Source organism: Rhinoraja longicauda, chromosome 1, assembly GCF_053455715.1.
Source record: "Rhinoraja longicauda isolate Sanriku21f chromosome 1, sRhiLon1.1, whole genome shotgun sequence".
Taxonomy (NCBI): domain Eukaryota; kingdom Metazoa; phylum Chordata; class Chondrichthyes; order Rajiformes; family Arhynchobatidae; genus Rhinoraja; species Rhinoraja longicauda.
Window position 1 is genome coordinate 21,996,039 of NC_135953.1, and position 17,632 is coordinate 22,013,670.

General features: G+C 38.6%; 1 protein-coding gene across 5 annotated transcripts in view; it reads right to left on the reverse strand.

The window, feature by feature from the left end:
* Positions 1-17,632, reverse strand: part of pias2 (protein inhibitor of activated STAT, 2) — a 49,106-nt gene that overhangs the window by 22,871 nt on the left and 8,603 nt on the right. For all 5 annotated transcript variants that reach the window (XM_078418191.1, XM_078417820.1, XM_078417917.1 and 2 more), the window contains exons 2-9: positions 12,916-13,387; positions 10,545-10,629; positions 9,311-9,361; positions 7,129-7,219; positions 5,475-5,609; positions 3,253-3,358; positions 938-1,011; positions 99-259 (exon numbers count right to left, since the gene is read on the reverse strand). In XM_078418191.1, coding sequence (XP_078274317.1) covers positions 99-259; positions 938-1,011; positions 3,253-3,358; positions 5,475-5,609; positions 7,129-7,219; positions 9,311-9,361; positions 10,545-10,629; positions 12,916-13,387 — 1,175 coding nt within the window. The remainder of the gene's footprint in view (positions 1-98; positions 260-937; positions 1,012-3,252; positions 3,359-5,474; positions 5,610-7,128; positions 7,220-9,310; positions 9,362-10,544; positions 10,630-12,915; positions 13,388-17,632) is intronic.

A 17,632-nucleotide genomic window follows, 5' to 3' on the forward strand; every position in this document is an offset into this window, starting at 1 on the left:
CATGTGTTCATGCTACAACTCTTATGTTCCCAGGTTAATCAAAGAAAAGCCACTTGTTAAACAGTTGAATGCTAAAACTGTACTGGTGTACAACATACCCATCTATTATTAAACTATCGTAGGATGCCTTTTTATCACACACTGGACAAATCCATGTGGGTTTCTTTTCATTCATTTGAAGGTAGAGGGCAGCATCAAAGCACTGTAGATGTGTACAGGTGACGGCACGGCAAGGGACCGTCAGACGCATCTTCCCCAACTATAAAATAAAAACACAACGGTTAAACTTAAATAAAGCCATCTACCATCAGCACATACACATTTTATATGTGAAATAAAACTCACAAGCCCATTTTAACAGCAAAGTAAGACATGTGCTCTTTTTTTAAAATCGTAAATTGATCAATGCAGAATATCAGAATTAAAAGACATCAAAGAAAATTTCAGTGGATTCAATGAAGGGCATTTCCGGAAGTCCCAACTGTCGCAAAATCCAAATTAAAATGTATACAACTAAGCGACCAAAACAATCTCAAAAATTATTGATTAAATTCGAGTGGTTTGAAAAGATTGTTCATCTAAGATCTTAAAAGTAAAACTTTCTTTTAAGAGCCCAGAATTTTCAACAGAGGGCATAATCTTATCAAATCCAAAGAGAAATTGCCTTAGTCTGAATGAGAAACAGCCCCCTGGAGATTCCAATCTTAAGTGCTTGTTCTAAACATAACATGTAAGTGTCAGTTCAGAACATAACATCTAAGTGTCAAATATTGCAGAACGATACCGCTGGATTTTTAAAAAATGATGAGTTTCTGACATCATTTAAATTGCAGATCACAAACAAGACTATATAATTAATTCCAAAGGGCTTCCAAGAGAGGAAAAGTACAATAATTCCCATACCCTGATGAATGTTGATAAAATAAAAACAACTTACTGGACACATCAATGACACTCTTAGACTTGTGGTTGCAATTTCACTATCAGGATCTGCAGTCAGCTTCTCTTTAACTAAAAAGGCAGCAGATGAGCAAGTCACAATTTTAGCCGTTATTAATTTTTTGCAGATCTACTGCATATTGTGCATATGAGCGGAAAACAAGTTAAAATAAAATGTAAAACTATTTACATCACAAATTCTCAGATTTTGATTAAAAACGAAACTAAAAACTATTTTTTCTTACCAAAAATATCACTCGTAGGCAGTTTAAAACTACCTGTGACAGTCAAAATTAGTGGTTTTATTCCTCCAATACCTTTGTTTTTCTTAATGTTTTTTATTAATTTAATGCTTAGATGTCTGGTTAATTTTATTTTTTGATTTTTTTTGCAAATATTTCAATTATTTTTAAATGTTGCTGCTCATCAAGTTACATTTCCAAAAGCCAACAGGGCTTGAAAAGTTCAAAGAGGGGTTCAGATATGCCACTGCCTGATCTGTTTCACAGGTGCAGCTGTGGAAGAAACCTGGATGGCAGCAAATGCAAAGCACAGGCCAGAATTAACACAATCAGGTCCAATGAATTACCCTGATATTTGATGTTATGTATAACACTCAAAAAGCAAAGTATGAATTTATAATCAGAATAGAACCTGACTGTTACAAACACAAAGAAAAAGAGTTAACTTTCAGGAAAGACTTTCCAGAAATTTTATTTGACAAATCTGGCCGTTGTAACTAGCCGAACAGGTAAGTGCAAACTAATGTATTGTGGTATATTTGGACTTTCAGAAGCTCTCCAATAAGGTATTTTCAAACAAAGTGGAGCAAATGGAAATGGGGTAATTTATTGAAAAGTCATGATCTGTTAACAGAGAAAACCAAGCAATACAGGAGATATTTTGGAAGGTAGAGGTCTGCTTCAACTACTCTCAATCCCTATGAATGAATTGGATGAGGTCATCACATGTAATATAATTGATGACAGTGCAAGTTGTCAAGAAGCAAAGAGGCATCAAGAGTGTGCAGGCAGGCCAAGCAAAAGCTTGAAGGCAAACTCATAGAGTTGTACAGCACAGTCCATGCCAACCAAGTTGGCATACTGTCTAATCCCATTTGTTGCATTTGGCCTATAGCTCTCTACACCCTTCCTTTCCATATATCCTTCCAAATGTCTTTTACAAGTTGTAATTGCTTGTACTATAGCTTCCTCGGGCAGCTCATTCCAGATACAAACAACCCTCTGAGTGAAAAAGTTGCCCTGATGGTCCCTCTTTAATATATCCACTCTCACAGTACCCTTCTAAGTATCTCCCCTTAGAAAAACAGGATGAAGTATTTTATTTTGAAAGGGGCGAGATTGAAAAGTAGAAACAAGGAAGTGTATATACTAGTATACAAAAAAAGAAAAAGCTGGAGCAACTCAGCAGGTTGGGCAACATCTCTGAAGAACATGGCTAGGTAACCTTTTGGGTCGGGACCCTTCTTCAAACTGATTGTATGGGGGGTTGGGGGGCAAGCTGGAAGAGAGGGACAGGACAAAGCCTGGAAAGCAATAGGTGGATACAGGTGAGGATTGTTTGATGGGCAGATGATTGGAAAGGCTAGAGATGAAAAGACAGAAGGAGCAGGACAAAATAATCGAATGGTGAAGCTACAGGAAGGAATGAGGGGAGAAATAGGTTGAATCCAGGTGGGGCCCAGGAGAGGGCAGTCAATTATTAAAAACAGAAAGAATAATAAATAATCTTCCAGTGAAAAACTAAACGGAAAATAAAAGTAACAACAATCACCCTTTTGAATATGGGTTCAATTCAATTTCCAGGAAATTTTAGGAAAAAGAATAGAATACTGCAATGTATTTATTTAAGATGTTAAAAGATGAAATGCCCTGCTTTCCTAAAGCCACAGATTTGGATCTCCAGGCAATAAGAAATCATGACAAACTTAGAATGAGCAAAAATAAATTATACAAGATATAGATTTCGAGCAGTTTTATTAGAACAATTAGAATTGGGCATTTTTGTTTTGATGGATTGGAAAAGGGTACATAGAAATCATTTGCAACTGTTGAGCCTGTAGCTGATCAGATATCACAAGTCTATCATGATTAATTTACTTTAAAATGTGTAATTGAAACAAAATTACATGCATTTCCATTAGAAAAAAACTTAAACACAGCTAATCCATCAACTAAAATGGACTTCCAGATTACAAAGTAAACACTGATTCAAAGGAGAAGGTATACTCTCGCTCTTTCTTAGAAGTAACACATCAAGACAGTTCAAATGCTGCATTTGCATCCAACTTACTGAGTGCTCTTGAATGGTCAGAATTCCTGATGCCTTTGTTTCTAAGCCTCTGCAGTAATACAGCCGACGTCAATTGCTTCACCAGAAATACAGACACAGAATAATTCTGAAAAACAGCAAAGATCTGCTTTGTTATCTTTAAAATTGAAGATCTACCATATTCTATGAAAAAGGCAACAACACCTCTAATGTATTTAGAAGAGTACAATTAAATTGTTAACTTTATTCATAATTAGGCATCTGCCTTCATTGATCGGGACATTGAATAAAAGAGTCAGGAGATCATAATGCAGAAGGGTCTGAAGAAGGGTCTCGACCCGAAACGTCGCCCATTCCTTTTCTCCTGAGATGCTGCCTGACCTGCTGAGTTACTCCAGCATTTTGTAAATAAATACCTTCGATTTGTACCAGCATCTGCAGTTATTTTCTTACACATAATGCAGCTTTATAAGACTTTGGTTTGTTGCACTTGGGAGGATGTTCAGGCTTTGGAAAGGATGCAGAGGTGGTTTACCAGAATGATGCCTGGATTAGAGGGTACTGGCTACAGGGAGAGATTGGACAGACTTGGGTTATTTTATCTGGAATTTCTGAGATTGCAGGGAGGCCTGATAAAAATATATAGAATTAAGAGAGGTTAGACAGTCAGAACTTTTATTTCCGGAGAATGAAGAAAAAAAAAAATACTGCAAGGCATAGCTTTAAGGTGAGAAGGGCAACTTTTTTTTTACACTGAGGGAGGCCAGTACCTGGAACATGCTGCTAGGGGTGGAGGCTGAGGCAGCAACAATAGTAGCATTTGAGAGATTTTTGCAAAGGCTTATGGATGTGCAAGAAATGAAGGGATTTGGATGTGCAGGCAGTTAAGGCTTGGCATCATGATCGACAGACATTGTGGGCAGAAGGACCTGTGCTGAAATTGCACAATGTTCCATATATATATATTCTATGTTCTATAATTGCCCTATTAATATATATCCAGAAGTGTCATATTGCTACTTCACCTGAAACAAAATACATAATTGCAACAGTTTTGAGCCAATCTGAGGAATCTTGCTGTACATCAATGACTTCATTCTGGGAATTAAGCTGGTCAATCTTCTTCAACTGTACCACATGCAAGGTAACCATTCCTTAAATATGAAGATCAAAACTTCAAGTACCACCTCACGAGTAAAGTTGCATCAAAAATCACCTTTTATAATCCATACCTCTTGCTATAAAGGCCACCATTTCATTACTCGTCCTAAGCACGTTGCATCTGACTTGCACCTGGCCTTTCTCTTTCCAGATGCTAACTTACACGAACAGTGCAGCATAGGAACAGATCCTTTTGTGCTGAACATGATGCCAAGTTAAATTGATCTCCTCTGCCTGCACATAATCCACATTCCTCTATTCCCTGTACTTCCACGTGCCTATCTAAAAGCTTCTTAAATACCACTGAGGGGAGGAGAGGGGAGGAGCGGGGAGGAGAGGGGAGGAGAGGGGAGGAGAGGGGAGGAGAGGAGAGGAGAGGGGAGGAGAGGAGAGGAGAGGGGAGGAGAGGAGAGGGGAGGAGCGGGGAGGAGCGGGTCCACTTGGTCCAGTCAACTATAAAAGAATTACATAAATCCTGGTTGTTGATGTGTTAGCTATTCAATTATTTATCTACACCCCGACAAAAGCAAAGAAAATATTGTAATGATATTTTATTCACTTGTTTAAAAAGGTAATCCTAATTATGTCATAACATAATTAAATGAAAACAATATACTAAAACACAAAGATAAAACAGGATCTGCAACCTGGCTAAAGAAACTAGTGTTTTAATTTAAGCCATATTGTCAGAGAACAATTTCACTCGCTGAAGCCACCTACGTAATCAACTAACCAAGGACTCAAATTCAAATTCTCATCTGAAAGATTGATAGACTGATGCAAATATCAACCAAGAGGAATGCATCACGTGCAATGCTTGGACTTTACTACCAAGCATATATTATACAGAACTAATAACATCTCAAGTATCTATACACTGTTTCGAAAACACAACTTGTCTTTATTTCATTGAATGGAACTGAATCTGCAGGGGAACATACAAATTTGCACACATTTTTAACATAAGCAAAAATGAATACCTCCTCAAGTACACTTCCCATGAAATGACTGAAAAAAGTTATTTGGAACAAAACGCCAGCCACCTTTTCTTCTAAACATTTTTTAGTAGTAAAGGTACTTACTCTTCCCATTTCTGGTGCCCAAGAAACAGAAATCTGATTGGGTACAGCTGATGAGAGTCTGACTTGTGTCGTGATGTTTAAAGGCCGACCAGGCCGTTTCTGTTCAACGCCATTTTTAACTGGCGGTGTAAAACCCTGGAAGAAAAGAGCGATGATCAGAATAATCAATAGCAAATATTGCTGGACTGAAAGGAATGAAAATAAATAAAGGAATACTTTATAACCTCCCACCCTCCATGCAGCAACGCCAATAGTCATGCAGATAGTCATTTCTACATCTTTGCAAATATATATGGCTTTAAAACTCCTTTGATGGTTCAGCAATGAATGACATGGATAACACAATCAGGAATTACTTGGGACCTCAGACAATGAAACTGCTGTCATATGCACAAGTACGGCGAGGCACAGGTACATAAAAATCTTGCTTCCTCATATGAAGGCACAAACTCAGACAACATGCAAAATTATAAGTTATACATAAATTATACAAATTCTGCAAGACAGCAAAAGGAAAATGACTGCAATAAAATTAGTACAAACCATAATTCAAAACCAAATTTAATTCTTGCTAGAGACATTGACAGTCAGAGAAGTTTGTTTCAACCTTCTTAATTGAAGCAATAGTATTTGTCACCTGATTTAAGGAAATATGTTAATGTATTAGAAGCAGAAGTTTTATTACACTTCCTGGAATTGTTGGGTTGTTTTGTGAGGAAAGGTTGGACAATTTATTTGCTGGAGTTGAAACGAGGTAGACAAGGGTAGAATGTTTAGTCGTGATAGAATCAAGAACAAGGGAGAACCAGAGATATAGTTTCAAAAAAGGAGCCAACCTTTTAAGACAGACTAGACAAAGTGGACCCGTTGGGCCCAAACCTCTCCTGCATTGATGCAGCACCCTCTCCTCCCCCCTCCCCCATCCTCCACCTCCCCCTCCCTCCTCCCCCCCTCTCCCCCTCCCTAGGAGATAGATTTAAACTTTAAAATGTGAATAACTTTTAAAATATAACCGATTTCAATGAAACTTCTTCCATTAGCATCAAAGGGACGACGATGAGTAAGGTGGGCCTAAAATTGTCGTGCTATCGTGTACTGTTTTGGCTGTAGTTCAGGAACAAACAAACAAACGAGAGTTTTAGTAAATAGATGAGGTGAATTCTTTCTCACAACATATGAAACTATCTTCTTCAAAGGATAATAGAAACAAAGTCTTGAATATTTTTAAGGTAAAGATGAGCAGTTTCTTGATAAACAAGACAGTGAAAGGTTAACAGGGATCGGCAGGAATGTGGAGATGTGCTCACCATCATATTCAACTATCATTGTTTTGAATGATGGAACTGACTAAAATGGTCAAGTAGCATATTTTTCCCCCTGACATGCATGGTTGTATATTTAAAACATCAAATTACTAATTCATAATACCTAAAAGTGCTGTTTTAGATCTGAAAATAATCTAGATTAATGGTGTGTAGTTTTAAACATTCTTCGAGGACTTTTCCATCCATTTTACTCATTCATTACCTTGCCTTGAAATGCACAATGATAAATTATATGTGCCCATGTGCAAAACATTCCATTCTTCCAGCACCAATTTATCCCACCTAACCCAAAAGATGGTTTTACACTCAGTATTTTTTAATGAACTTACTGGCAATGGATATAATTTTCCATTTACTTTTATACATAAATTATTAGGATAATTGTCTTCCTGGGGACAGCTCGTCTCTGCAAGGCAAAACCTAAAAACAAACAAATAGTAGAAATAGATTAATAATAGATCTGCAAAATATAATGGAAGAAGCATCATTCCTCTAATGGGAGAAGGAGTAAATGCCAACTTAGCCTATACCACTGATTGTACTGACGGCTATGTTCTCAACCCATATTTCAGAAGTATTAAAAATTTAAATTTGCAGTACATTGTGCCTTCAGAGAAAGTGCCTAAGATGCTAAAATTGACTAACATAGTTATGAAAATCTTAAAATATTTCCTCCAAGTACAATAACTGTTTTAAAAGCCCATTAAAATAGAATAGTATTTTAGTATAGTAAATATCAGAGGAGGGTTAGGAAATGTATTTATATAAATATCTCATCATTAAGTACCCAATTGAACATTTACGAACACTCTGCAAATCACATAATTCCATATGAAGGATAAAATTTAACAAACTTCCAAGTCAGAATGGTAAGCAAATTTGAGGGAAACCAGAAGATGATATCGTTCCCATGCACCTGTTCCTCTCTTTCTTGGCTGTATAGAATGCAGGTTTCAGACTTGCTAACAAAGTAGCCTTGATAAGGAACTGCACTGCTTATTGAAAATGGCACATACTTAGGAGGGCGCTGCACCCTTTATCCTTTACCTGTGAACTGTGTATGGCTCGATTGTATTATGTATAGTTTTTTCTTCTTTTCTTTGACTGGATAGCAAACAAAATCTTTCCCCTATACCTTGGCACACGTGACAATAATAAACTAAACTAGTGCACGGACTGCTAATCCAGAGGGCTCCTTTGAACTTGTGCGTGATCAGGGCAGCAGGAGAAGGGAAAGACATTGTGGCCTTCCATCACAGTGAGGAGAGGACTGGAGGAGACTCACTGTGATGGATGTTTCTTTGATGGATGTTTCTTTTTTTGTGTGTTTTTGGGGTTGGGTAATTTGAATGCCTATTTAATGCTTTTATTGTTGGACTGTGTTTTTGGGGGTTTTGGGGTTGTGTAATTTGAATGCCTATTTAATGCTTTTATTGTTGGACTGTGTTTTGGGGGTTTTTTGGGGTTGTGCAATTTGAATGCATATTTAATGCTTTTATTGTTGGGCTGTGTTTTGGGGTTTTTTGGGGTTGTGTAATTTGAATGCCTATTTAATGCTTTTATTGTTGGACTGTGTTTTGGGTTTTTTTTGGGGTTGTGTAATTTTAATGCTTATTTAATGCTTTTATTGTTGGACTGTGGGTGACTGAATTTCGTCCAATATTGGATGACAAATAAAGCTATCTTGAATCTTGAATCTTGAATCTTGAATCAATCACTCATAAGTGCACAGTACTCCATCACATGCTTCACTTAAAGATGATGGAAAGATTGAGGTGTGAGGAGCCAAGTCATTTGCTAAAGGATACACAAGCTCTAAACCCACTCTTGTTAACAGAATGTATGATGCCTGGTTCTGTTTAGATTTTGATTAATGGTGACATCCAGGACATTAACAGGGAATTTGTGGTATTGCCAAATGGCAGTGCTTTCAGGAAGTGTTACATCACTGGTTGTATATTATTGTGCTTACCAGCCCACATCTGCATGTTCTCTAGGTCTTGTAGCAAATGGGCAAAGACCACTTGGTATTGGTTCATTATTGTTTTGTCTACCAAGGTACAGTAAAAACATTTGTCTTGCTTGCATTTCAGACAAATTATATCATGTACGTGTACATCAGGTAATGCAAAAAGCAAAATAAATCGAGTGCAGAATATAGCGTTACAACTGCGGAGAAAATGCAGATAACAAACTGCAAGAACTGTAAAGGAACGGATTGGATAGTCAGAACCTTTTTCCCAGGAGGAAAAGATCAAACACTAGCTTTAAGGTGAGAGTGGCAAAGTTTAAAGGAGATATGGGGAACAATTTTTCTTATATACAGAGGATGGTGAGTGCCTAGAATGTGCTGCCAAGGGGTGTGGTTGAAGCAGATATGGTAGTGGCATTTAAGAAACATTTAGACATGCAGGGAATGGATTATGTGCAGGTAGGTAAGAGTTGGTAGCACCAGTTAGGTTGCAAGTTACCCAAGAGAACTTGAACAATCTACTCAATGGCTCAACTCACCTCAACTGCACTTGCACAATATAGTCTCTTCTTCCACCTGGTAAAAAATCCCTAAGAAGAATACAATAGATCAAATTACTTATAAGTAAGTGACATTCCACCAATTTTTATTGGACAATTATTTTCTACCAAAATAGAAAAATGATATTTTCATGCCCAGGACAAAGTCCCATAACCTTAAAAAAACATAACCATGAACCCCTGATTATGGATGATATCATGCAACTCCTGAAAATTATATTTTGTTTCTAAAATTAATCCTTCAAGGAGCCATCCCATATATTCCATATTAGAATTTCATAAACTTTGACTTCTTTGACTCCATCTATTACATTTGGACGTGGCTAAGCAGTTATTACTGGAAAGCTTTTCAATTATAGAGTCATTACAGTCGTTCACTCGACGTGCACATGTATTCTTTCTAATAGGTGTCAGCACATGGTAAAACAGAAGTAGGTTACTTTGTTTCCACTAAGGACTTTGATGCCAAATGAAATGTCCCAACTAAAAGCACAAGCTGAAATCACATAACCCAATCAAATTAAGGTAAAATCTGTAACTGTCCGATTTTTTCAGTAATTTCATTTGCTTAATCACCAAGTTTCTTCCAAGAACTACTTGAGGCAACTAGTGAGATACTTAAATCAATGGTAACAGGCGAAGCAATACTCTGTCAAACCCTAGCACCAATGCCTTTGCTGTTGCCTCTTTTCACAACTCCTTCCTTCATATTGCCCCCCACAAAGACCTAAATAGATTTTTCATTGACAACTTTGTATATTAACAGAGTTTCCTGACAGCCTATGAGAGAAATCTAAATGTATTGAAATTGCAGTCTTTCAATTCAAGAAGCCTGCATTTAATCTAGTTTACTCCTGTGCAGCAGAAGTCATCATAAGACAGAAAGTGCTAGAGAAGGGTCCTAACCCGAAATGTCACCCATCCATGTTCTCTAAGGATGCTGTCTGACCTGCTAAATTACTCCAGCATTTTGTGCCTTTTTTTTTTAACCAGCAGCATCTGTAATTCCTAGTTTCTACAGAAGTCATAACCTGAATGCAACTGTTTTAACAGTGTGTAACCTAAACTGGTTAGTTCAGTTTTAAACTATGCAAAACAATTTTTGGTCATGTTTTAAAATACCCATTTGGACAAAGTTATTTTACTCAGAAATCAACTTAATCAGATAAATGCTAGTGAATCATTAAAACACAAACCCATTTATTATCCTTACCTTGAAATGCATATTTCTTTTACTTGTTGAGGTGTCAATGCAAAGATAAAATATTTTTCCTGGAATCGTTGAATATTTGATGGCACTAAATAAACAAAAGGTAACAGGTTCAATAGACAATAGACAATAGGTGCAGGAGTGGGCCATTCGGCCCTTCGAGCCAGCACCGCCATTCAATGTGATCATGGCTGATCATTCTCAATCAGTACCCCGTTCCTGCTTTCTCCCCATATCCCCTGACTCCGCTATCCTTAAGAGCTCTATCTAGCTCTCTCTTAGCCAAAAAAAACAAAACTTAACTGGTAATGCATTTCTATAACAAGTTATAATGTGTGGATTCAAGATTCAGTCCTCGACTTCGGAGCATATTTTCATCCAACAATACAATGTAATCCACAAGGACTCTGGTGTTGAAAATTTACTTTTGGGTGCAATTGCCAGGTTTTATACGCCAGTAAGAATGGATTTCTACTTGTTCCATGAATGCCTTTTATGGATCCTTCCTGCAAACAATACACTGCAGATGTAGTTACAGTTCGGCCAAAAGGTCCATTTCTGTGCTGTACAACTCTATGGTGCTAACATGTCAAGGCATTTCATGGCCTTTTTCTTTCTTCAATTAGATTCAGAACTACCTTACCCATAAGCAACAGAGAGTACTGGTGAAAGAGTGCTACTCTGACTGGAGATCTGCGACCAGAGGTGTCCTGCGGGGATTTGCATTGGGATCTCTGTCACTTGTGATACATATAAACAATACATATAAATGACATGAACATTAATGTAGACGAGCTGGTTAATAAGTTTGAAAGCAATATTAGAATTGTTTGGAGTTACGAACAGTGAGGAAGGATGTCAAAGGATACAGCTAGATATAAGAAGATAATTGCAGATGCTGGTACAAATCGAAGGTATTTATTCACAAAATGTTGGAGTAACTCAGCAGGTCAGGCAGCATCTCGGGAGAGAAGGAATGGGTGACGTTTCGGGTCGAGACCCTTCTTCAGACTGATGTCAGGGGGGCGGGACAAAGGAAGGATATAGGTGGAGACAGGAAGATAGAGGGAGATCTGGGAAGGAGGATCTTTAGATAGTTCCTCTGTCCCTCCCGTCCCCTCCTCCTTCCCAGATCTCCCTCTATCTTCCTGTCTCACACTTTGGTAGGTTAAATGGAAGGAGACACCGTAAGTAGCATGGTGAGGGTGGCATATGGTATGCTTGTCTTCATTGGTCAAGACACTGAGCACAGGAGTAAGTCACGTTGCAGCTTTATAAAACTTTGGTTTGGCTGCATTTGGAGTATTGTATGTTGTTCTAGTCACCTCATTACGGGAAGGTTGTGGAGGCTTTGGAAAATGTACAGCAGAAATTTACCGGAATACTGCCTAGATTAGAGGATATTAGCCATCAGGAGAAATTAGATTTGATAGTGGTATAAAATTAAGAGAGACATAGATAGGATAGAACCTTTCACCCCCCCTCCCTCCTCCTCAGGTGAAATCATCAAAAACTAGAGGGCATAGCTTTAAATGCAAATGGGAAAGCTGCGTAGAGCATGTTATTTTTACACAGGGGAGGGTTGCCTGGAACATACTGTTAGGATGGTGGTGGTGGAAACAGATATGATAGCAGCATTAAAGAGACATAAATAGGTATGTGGATATGCAAGGAATGGAGTGATATGGATCACATGCAGCCAGGGCAGATTACTTTAACTTTGGTATCATGTTCAGCACAGTCATTGTGGGCAGAAAGGCACGTTCTCTTGCCATACTGTTCTATGTCCCAATTGTTTCCATTGGACTTTTCAGCCTCCATCAAATCAGAACTGACAAAACCAGTGCTGACATCAGTGTTTCTGACATATCTTTCACATCGATCACATCTGTACATTTCCCACATTTCTTTCCAGCCCTTTTCCACCAAAACAGAACAAAGAAAGTGTCCCATAGGTCCTTGCCTTCAACTTTTTCAACTACCAAATTTAATAGACCATCCTCAATAATTTTTGACAGCTGTAAAATGATACAAGACATACATGGCTCTCCCTGCTCCTTTAAGCATTCTGAAGGAGCTACACTGAATCAGTGGCTCACTCCTCTTCTTGCACTAATACCCACTTTTTCTTACAGTACCTTTTCAAATAGCTTTTTAACCTCCTCCTTGATCTCCAGAGATTTTCCAGGAAAAGTAATAATTTACTTGTGCCCTTTCCAATTTAGTAGACGGCCTTCATACAAATAAGACATTGAAGGTCTCAGCACCCATATAATACAAATTACCTTCAGAAAATAAGACTTAAATCACTGATTGGATTTTGTTTTGGTTTAAATCATATTTATTTCTGTAATGTGTGAATATTTAAGCTCACCTAGGCTTGTTGGTTTAATAAGCACATCCAAGACATCATAAAAGGGTATGCTTTTTAACTGGACATCTGGATGGACAGGATGGATGGAGGGAGAAGCCTCTTGCATTTCTATATTGGGTTTAGTCTCATGCAGCATCACTGGACTAACTAGTGGAGAAGAGGGCTGAGCAGTAGCTGATGTGGATGATGAAGACGGTGCAATGCCGGACCCCAACTCAGAGTCAGTTGCAAGGTTATTGTCCAAAGAAAAAACAGAAGACTTTATGGCGGACAAGTCAGCAAGACTTTCAATTGTTCTCGGAAAACGTCGTCTGTACAGTTCCTTAATCTTGATCTGAACAGCTGGACTACAGCCACTTTTTAATAAGTGTAGTGCTCTTACAAGGAGTTCATGTTTTCGACCACTTTTGTTACGTCCAGCAAAACCTAACAGCACTTGAAGTTCTGAGACTCGAAAACTGGAAACCATATTCTGAAAGATAAAGAAAAGGGTGGTCAGGCTGTGTAATATGAGCATCAACATTACTACTGACAAATATATTAGCTTATTCATTAAATATGTTTCTCACAAAGCCTATACAGAAACCACTACTTGAGCTCAGAAAATATGGGAGCTAGAATCTCGTTAGTTTCACCATACTATTATACAATTAACACTTATTTTTCAATGTTACACTTGTTCTACTTTAGCACATACATAAACGTGCCGTGATGAACCATATCAATATTTTGTCATTCAAATTGTACTGGATACATTTCAACATTTAAACTCAGCTGTAATCACTTTGGAAAGGGCACAAGTAAATTAACTTAAAAATGAAAGATTCTCCTGAAACTGGCATCCGAGAGAAAGGTTGGCAATATTACAACAAAATCAACAGTGAATGAATAGAAGAGGATTTGCAGGATAAGAAAGGCTTAGGTTCAGGTTTATTATTGCCATGTGTACTGAGGTGCAGTGAAAAGCTTTATTTTGCATGTTCTCCAATCAAATGTGTTCTCCAATCATGCAACCAAGCCAAACTCAAGTACAATAGGTAGAGCAAATAAAAATATACCAAGTGCAGCATTTAGTTCTCAGTGTTGTAGTTCCAGAGACATCCACAAGTCTGCAATTTGCTTGTAGATTTGGGCAGAGCTGTTGCCAAACCTCCTTTCTCAGGTGCATCTGTAGAAGTCTGTAAGTGTAATTGGCGACATGCCGAATTTCCTCAGTCTCCCGAGGAGGTAGAGGCGTTGGTTGGCCTATTTGGCCGTCACTTCAATGTGGTTGTACCACGTTGGTAATATTGACACTGAGGAATTTAAAGTTCCCAACCATTTCTCCTTAAGCCATTGGTGCTGATTGGGGCTTGCACTCCATCATGCTTAGTGAAGTTAATAACTGGCTCCATCTTGCAGAATTGTAGGGGAGGTTATTGTCCTGACACCATGTTACCAAGTTCTCTATCTACCCCGTCTCATTGTTGTTAGTGATCTGGACCACCACATGCAAACATCAGATGCAAACTTGTAGATAAAATTAGAGCAGAATTTGGCCACACTATGAGTGTATGGGAGGGAGTATAGCAGTGGACTGAGAATGCATCCATGTGGGGCACTGATTTTGAGAGTAATTGTGGAGGTGGTGTCGTCACCTATCCTCACCGATTGTTGTTAATGGGTCAGAAAGTTGAGGATCCAGTGGCAGACAGGATGCTGATTCCTAGGTCCAGGAGTTTGGAGATGAGTTTGGATGGGTGAAAGTAGAACTATAGTCGATAAATACGAATCTAACGTAGGAGTCCTTGGTTTCTAGGCGTTTCAGAGATTAGTTAAGGGCAAAGGAGATCTCTCGGCCCTAAGGAAATCGCCATCTGCTGTGACCTGTTGTTACTGTAAGTAAACTGGTAGATCAAGGCAGTCTGGGAAGCTAGAGTTATTGTGCGCCATCACCAGTCTCTCGAAGCACTTCATGATGGTGGATGTCAAAGCCATTGAACGGTAGTCATTAGGGCACACTACCTAACTTCTCTTTGGCACTGGGATGATAGTGGCTTTCTTGAAGCAAGTAGGGACCTCTAAATGGAGTACCGGAGGGTTAAAGATGTCTGTAAATATAATTGCCTACTGATCTCCACAGGTCCCGAGGATGCAGCCAGTGTCTCCATCCGGACCAGTTACTTTCCACAAATTCTCTCCCAGGAAGGCCGATTTTACATTTGCCACTGTAACTATTGTTTCCAGCAATAAGGACCTCCTTCACTTTGTAGCCTGCAAGCCTTGTCATAATCCATGGGTATCCATGTCATTGCCTCGAAACCTCAATTATCCAGAATTCCCTAATGGCATCCTGAAGGGCTCTGCTAAAGTCATAGATCGATTTTGTGCACTGCTCGGGATAATTTGATTTGAATGTTGCAGGCTTGGACCTCGTCTGGGAGTGGACCTTGCGTTCATTCATGGAGAGTGCTTTATGTGAATTATTCTCATTTTCAGAAAGGAACCAAAATTAAGTAAAAGGAAGTTGATATTGTCACTTTAACTGTTGATAGATTAAAGCAATTCAGCAAAGCCAATCTGAAAACACAATGCAGCAGATGATGGAAACAAAAATAGTAGAAATACTCAAACAATAAATAAGGGAATGGAGGAACTCACCAGGTCAGATAGCAATGTGCGGGGAAATAGACAGATTTGGGTAGTGACCTTTCCACAGACTAGAAATACTCAAGCAAAACAACTGCCAGAGGAACTCAACAGATCAGGAGCATCTGTAAAGAGGGATAGAGGGTGGAAACTTTCAGCTAAACAGGGAATAGCTGGAAAAGAAAATAAGTTCTAAGTTGAAGAGAAAGGAAGGATTGTGGGGGAAGAGAATAAGAGGGAATTACTCTCCTAGGGGAACTTGCCAGGCTTTGTCTTACCTCCACCTCACTTTTCCAGCTTTCTCCCCCTTACTACAATCAGTATAATGAAGGAACCCAAACCAATATTTCACCTGATCAATACTTCCACATATGCTACCTGACCCAGTGAGTTCCTCCAGCACTTTGTGCTTTGCTCAAGATTCTACCATCTGTAGTTTCTTACAGCTCCAAATAGTCATAGAATCATACAGCATGGAAACAGGCCCTTCAACCCAACTAGCCCACACAACATGACCTATCTACACTAGTCCCACCAGCCTGCGTTTGGCTCATACCCCTCCAAGATTATCCTATCCATGTACGTGTTCAAATGTCTTTTAAACTTTGTGATAGTACATACAACAACTGCATCCATTCACTTGCTCTCCTGGATCCCATGCGATCTAACTTCCCACAGCAGCCCACCATGCGGAGCCTTATCAACTGCCTTGCTGGTCCATATAGACAATGTTTATGGTTTTGCCCTCATCAACCTTTGTAGTTACCTCCTCAAAAAACTCAGATTCGAGAGACACGATCTCCCACGTACTAAACCATGCTGACTCTCCCAAATCAGCCCATCTATCCAAATGCATATACATCTTATCCCTCTAAATACTCTCCAGTAACTTGCCAACCACAGACTTTGAGTTCACTGGTCTATAGTTCCTAAGCTTTTCCTTACAACCCTTCTTAAATAGAGCAAATAGAGGCACAACATTTGCCATCCTCCATGACACATGGTGCTGATTTAAGTATTTTGTCTGGAAGTATGAGCAGAAAGAGATGAAATCTGAAACACCTGAAAATGAGAGAAAATAAGATCTGTGGGGCTGAAATGGGTGATCGAAAATGTTGAATTTAATGGTTCATTCTGAAAGCTGAAATGTGAGAAGTTGAGGCATTCATCTGAATTTATGATAAGTTTTCTGAGGAGACAAGGATAGAAAATGGAAAATTAAAGTGACAGACAACTGGAAGCCCAGTCACACACACAGATTGAAAATACAACACAGCACTCACCCCATCTGGATTTGGCTTTCCCAAAGCAGAAGAACCTACATAAGGATCATATGCAGTATACTAATTTGATTCTGATAGAAGTAAGTTACTGCTTCACCTGAAAGGAGTGCTTGGCTCCCTGCATGATGGGGAGGAGAAAAAAGGGCAGGTGTGGCATATCCCGCACCTGCAGTTGCATGGGAAGGAGTGCCACAAAATGTGGTTATTGCTCGTTATTCCTTTCTGGATTCAGTTTACCTAAAGTCTCATTTTGCCTTCTGATTTAATTAGGAATGTACATGCCAAGAACCAAAGATATGACATCATGTTGAAATCATAAAGGGTCTTTGTTACAAATTACCTACTGCATACTTACCAAGTAGACAAGAAGATCATATTGCTCAGTATCACATGCCGTAGACCATTTACAGGAATGAAAAAGAAATCACTACCAATTCTAAGAATTGAATAAAAGATACTTAAGAGTCACTACTCAATGTAAATATTATACTGAGATTACAAGGTTATGACAAGTATGCTTGACTAATAGCATGTTAACAAATTAGTCCGATGATTAAAAATAAAAATAATAAAAGAACACAAGAAGTTGGAGCAGGAGTATGTGTAAGAAAAGAACTGCAGATGCTGGTACAAATGGAGCAGGAGTATTATGGCCCCTCAATCCTCCTTACTTCTCAACAAAATCAAGGCCTATATGATCGTGGGCTACATAAAACAAAATAATCAATACAGAACATATTAATTCACCAGCACTGTTTTTTTAATATCACGAAGGTGTCAAGGTAACTTTAAAAACTGGCTGTTGG